General features: G+C 31.9%; 1 protein-coding gene across 1 annotated transcript in view; it reads right to left on the reverse strand.

The window, feature by feature from the left end:
• CACNA2D3 (calcium voltage-gated channel auxiliary subunit alpha2delta 3) overlaps positions 1-6,000 on the reverse strand; it is a 1,718,630-nt gene that overhangs the window by 625,213 nt on the left and 1,087,417 nt on the right. The window contains 1 exon segment of the mRNA XM_053720740.1: positions 2,007-2,087. Within this exon segment, the coding sequence (XP_053576715.1) occupies positions 2,007-2,087 (81 nt within the window).

Consider the following 6,000-nt stretch of genomic DNA (forward strand, 5'->3'; position numbering starts at 1 on the left):
GTAGCTTTTTTTTTTTTTTTAATAAAATTTGCTAAAAATTAAACATTTAAACATTTTGGCTGTAGCCTTCTAGCATAGTATACAATTATGGTATATTTAGAATTGTTTGAGTCTTTTTTAAAGAAGTATATTATTTGTGTGGGTTCTCCATTAAAATATGACATAAAGTAGCAACCAATAGATCAAAATCAGTTGTACGGTGGTGTTAAATGGTTCAGCAGTGAAGAAGGTAATGTCAATTTAAAGGGAAAATTATATCTAAAGATTAAAGACAATTATAAGAAAAAAGTTAGTTTAAATCTTAAATACAAGTTTTGATGCATAGTGATTTCCTTTGCTTTCCATTTAACATGTAGATTCTGTCAAAAAATATTTTTTTCTTATGCTATCTGAGTAAGTGAAACATACTAAATCTGATTGGCTAACAACTAAGGGCCAATTTATTTTTAATCATAGTTTATCATTATCAGTTTTGTTTTCGTTTTTTCTATGAAACTTACATAATGGTTAACAATACTGGACTGACAGAAAATGGTTTGATGATTTCATTGTACATTTCTTCGAGGTAGGTCTAATATTCAAGAACTTATGGAACATTTCTCTGAATTTGTTTATCAAAATTTCATTATTCCATAGACCAGGAAAAGCTAGTTGCATGAGGAAAAAAAAGAATGTGCAGTTTACAATACTCAGCACTTCAGCCAGATACAGCTAGACACCTGTGTTCCATTCATTTTTTTTATTTTTTTTACGTATCTCCATCTGGTTTTCTGTAACATTGCAATGGAACATTTTATTTAACTTGTTTCAGAAAGAACATAAGAGTAAGTAGGGAGTATAAATGGAAAGCACACATTAGCTGGTTGTTTATATTCTCCAGCAACACCTCTAAAAATCATTTTTATTAGGCGATGACATAGATTATCCAATAATTCAGTAGACATTATGAAGCAAATTTAAACGCCAGCCGTTTTAGTAGCTCCTATGATAAAAAATACTGAACATCTTTTGCTTTGCATGAAATGACTTTAAATAGTTATACTAGATTAGATAAATGATACAATATTGCCTAAAAAATATTCTCAAATAACCAAAATATAATTTATATCAGATTTTTTTATATACCTTACTAGGGAGTAATTTAATATCATTATGATTTTTTAAAAAGGGATAATAGTAAACCACAAAATGTGAAATTCTGTGTTTTTATACTAGGGAATATTTTAGTATCATAATGATTATGTTTTTTTTTTTAAAAAAATATATTTATTTTACATACAATGTATAATTATATGTTTAAAAACAACAATTTACTTTCATTTTTTTTTGTCTATTCAAAATTAAACTAGCTGTAAAAACTGTCAAAATGCATAAAATAACAGGCTTCCTTCAAGGGCTTAGATATTAGCATATGAGCCTACCTAGGTTTAGCTTTCAACAAAAATACCAAGAAGACAAAGCAAATTTGATGAAAAAAATAAATAAATTGGAAAGTTGTTTAAAATTGCATGCCCTATCTGAATCATGAAAGTTTAATTTTGAACCTAAAAAAAAGACTAGACAGCATCATCAACAAACAGTAACATAAGTTATCTCTAGAAAATGTTTTCTGATGTAGAAACTGTTCAAGTGTAATTGTAAATCCATATATCTTTTTCCAAATAAAATAGTTTAAAAAAATGTAATTTTTACCCCTATTTTATATTAAAAACAACTCCCTGAACATTGGTAAAACATTGCTTTTAATAGCTGGTATATCAGACGTTTTTAGTTGAAATGCACATATTTTAAATATTTTGTTTGACTTTTCAATGTAGCCTAAAAATAATTGCTTGGAATACACTCTTTACTTGGCAGAGAACTGCCTGTATGATTATGTAAATGCCCACCTGGTAGTGTCGCAATGTTACCTTTAAGACTTAATTTATGTTGAATAACCTAAGGCCTTGTAGCTCAAGGTGTGGTGAAAATCACATTAAAAGATAACTTTACTTTTGAAGATTTACCTTATACTTTGGAATGGCCTTTAAAAGTTCTTTAACAGGAACATCTGTGCCAACCACACCCAGTAGAACCCCCTTTGATCTCTGTTCAAAATACAAAAAAAGAAGGTAAACAAAATGGTAAAGAATTGCAGACATTCACTAATTATTTTCACGTTGTCATAAATCTATTAAACTACACAGATGACTGAGTGCTTTGTTCTGCCGATGTTTCAAAGACACTGATGAATATCAAGACAAAAAAAATCAAATGTGGAAGAACAGCTGTCATTTTTAACTCTGAAATATTTTACAGGAAAAAACATACATTTACAGCAATCAACAAATATGTGTTTCTCAAACAAATCAACCAAAAGCTGACATATTTACACTTGCAATTATTCTGTGAATGTTGATCAAATATATCAGGGACAACTGTTTTATATGGAGAGATTGTCAAATTGAAACAATTATGTGGTTAAAGGCGCATCATAGTTAAAATTGAAATGTACATCAATGCATTTTTATGTTGATAACAGACAGCCATACATAAAAATTAGCAAAAATATTGCTAGTAAAATCTATCACTGTTTTACTGTGCATGCAACATATTAAGCATATGCCCTTATGCTCAGTGTACTTTATTCAGCACCTTTGCCTGCTCAGAATGCTGAATGTGATGGGTGGTATGTGGAATTGATTAATATTGTGTTGGCAGTGGTGTGTATTGTGTCATCAGTAATGGATATTGTGCTGGGAGGGATAGGGGTTGTGTTGGCAGTGAAGGGTATTTTGGTGAAAGGGGCTTACATTGTTTTGTCAGTGACATGGTATTCATAATCTCCAACCCTTTGTTAAGGTTGTAAAAGTGCAAACTCTTTATGTTCTTGCACAGGGCTCTGTGGACATACTGCAATGTGCCATAACTCATTGGTGATTATGCACTGACATGACCCAATATCTATTACCTCATACTCTCTGAATAGTATATATAGTTAATATGGTGTGGATCTGTACTCTCACTAACAAATTGGACAACAAAGAGGGTGCAGGTGAACTAGTGGTAAAACAAAAAAGGAAAATACCTCACTCACTGGATTTAGATGATGTCAGGCTTAATGCTGGTAACCTTTCGGGGACAAAATCCCTTTCCTTTGGTCTGAGGAAGGGAATTTTGTCCACAAAACATCACCAGCAATAAAGCCTGACCTCATCTAAATCTACTGAGTACTCTCTTTTCCTTTTACACACAAGCATATATATCTATATACTGTATATATATATATATATATATATATATATATATATATATATATATATATATATATATATAAAATATTATATAAATATATATATATAGATATATATACGTATATATACATATATATATATATATATAAAGTTCAAAGTAGACAAGCACTCCAGAAATCCAAATCACATGCCCAGGGTGCAGCAGATAGGTAAATAGAAAGTAATGAAGAGTGCACTCACCAGGACTTTTCAAAGTTTTATTCCAATTATGTGAACGTTTTCGGGGGATTAGCCCCTTCCTCAGACATACAAAATACATATTGTATTTTGTATGTCTGAGGAAGGGGCTAATCCCCCGAAAACGTTCACATAATTGGAATAAAACTTTGAAAAGTCCTGGTGAGTGCACTCTTCATTACTTTATTTATATATATATATATATATATATATATATATATATATATATATATATATATATATATATATATATATATATATGCACAATGTGCCTGGCACTCACTGGATTATCAATGGGGTAAGATTCCTGAAATGTCAGGTTTGGAGTTTGTGGAATAAAGCACGTTGAAAATTCAGTGAGTGCTAGACACTTTGTCATTATATGTACACACACATATACACAAATATGTATATGCATATTTATATATTTATACTTTTAATAGAACATGAAATTCAAACGTGCATTTCTGTTTTAAATATAATGTGCCTTTAATATAAAAATGGGTTGTTTTAATGAACTACATTTATTTTATAGGGCTTAGCATGTCCATATATAATTAATAATGTTTAATTTTTGTGTTTCTCGTTTGATATTCCTAAATCAGAAATTTTATTTAAACATCTACTTATTACAGCTTTTCCAGCAAACTGCAAACTTTGAATTTGTGCCAAAAGCAAAATTGAATTCCTGACAAACCCAAAATAGTCAAAATTCCAAACAATAGTTTCCAGATATTTCCATTAACAAATCAAACGCAAACATGAGGTAAGACAAATGTGTAGCCGCTTGGTTTACCAACGCGATAAAGGTGTAGCTGAACAATCCAAAATCATTTTATAACACTTTTATTTTTTTCCTTTGTCCTGTTATGTGCTTTATTGTGACATCTGCCAGATGTTTTTCCAAGAAATTTTGATATAAAGTTCAAAGAATTTTGAAAGGCTCTTAAACGTTGCCAACACTGTAAATTATCTCAGGTCTGTTTTTTCAACCAGTTCTTGAGCTACACAATTACATTTTTTTTCTGTAGAACAAGTTTTGGACCCCTGTAAATCACTACAAAAGTAAGAGTGGTTAAATCTGATTTACAATGCCTGATGTTTAGATTAATCTAGTTCTTTGGACCTAAACATGGAGAGAAATTTGTTCATTCATAGCCTTTATAATGAAACACATTGAGATAGTTAGCTGACAAGTCATCTTCATATTACTACAAATACAAGTTAGTAAGAGAAGGTAAATGGGAATTTTTGTCTTTGCATGGATATTGAAAATAAACCGTTAGATTGTCAATGATATGATTATTATAATTTCAAATTAAAAATTTGACTTTGGTTGATGCAAATCCTGGCTTGTTGCTGTATTGATATTATTGGTTGCTATATTGCTCAAGTTGAACAGCCAGGTAGTTGACAACAGGAGGGCAGATTTATTACTGGGAATTATATATATAGTTGGTTTGATTGAGAGCTTGCATTGTTTGGCTGGTTTAGGGATCCCGGTTTTGGAAGGGACCTTGACGTGGTACCTGAGCTTGTTCCATTTGGCCAGATGTGGTGACTAACCCTTCCATTTTTGCTTTTAATCTTAGCTGAGAGCTTGTAAGTGAGTGCTTGACTTTCTCTGTGTGTTGTATTAATTTGTTTTGTAATTTTCACTATGGGCCTTGCACCCAGACCTGTCTGGGATTAACTGCATGTGTCTCTGGGGACAGCACAGCTTTCTGTGAATGGCATTGAGTACCCAGGGCTGAGCATGTTGCAGGGTCAGGAGATGTGTACCCAGTCCAGTCTGAGAGTGCAGTCCCCTTCCATATTTTGTATATGTCTAGGGTGAATACATAAGCCTGTGCACCCTTCACTTGTTCCCAGTTTTTTTATTGAGAGCTTGCATTGTTTGGCTGGTTTAGGGACCCAGGTTTTGGAAGGGACCTTGCTGTCATACCTGGGCTTGTCCCATTTGGCCAGATGCGGTAACTAACTCTTCCATTTTTGCTTTTAATCTTAGCTAGCGAGCCTCTAAGTGAGTGCTGGACTTTCTTTGTGTGTTGTATTAATTTGTTTTGTAATTTTACCTATGGGTCTTGCACCCAGACCTGTCTGGGGTTAACTGCACACCTTCCTGTGAGTGCCATTAAGCACCCAGTGCTGACCATGTTGCAGGCTCAGAGGATGTGTACCCAGTCCAGTCTGAGAGTACAGTCCCCTTCCGTGTTTTATATATATATATATATATATATATATATATTTATTATATTTTTATCATTTTGACTATGTGCAAACAAGAATATTATCAGAATTGGCTGTTATGGACTTTGAAGCCTTGAACTAGAATTTTTGGATATATAATACTATTAATAACAATTTAAGGATATTCACTACACCTTTTCATGTCAGTTTGTCATCTTTGTAATAACAAATCACTGATTACTTCCATGTATACCAAGAATTATTGGTAGGGATCATTATTGGTATTATCTATCTATCTATCATCTAACTATCTATCTATCTATCTATCTATCATCTTTCT

This window comes from Bombina bombina, chromosome 7, assembly GCF_027579735.1.
Source record: "Bombina bombina isolate aBomBom1 chromosome 7, aBomBom1.pri, whole genome shotgun sequence".
In the NCBI taxonomy this organism is placed as follows: domain Eukaryota; kingdom Metazoa; phylum Chordata; class Amphibia; order Anura; family Bombinatoridae; genus Bombina; species Bombina bombina.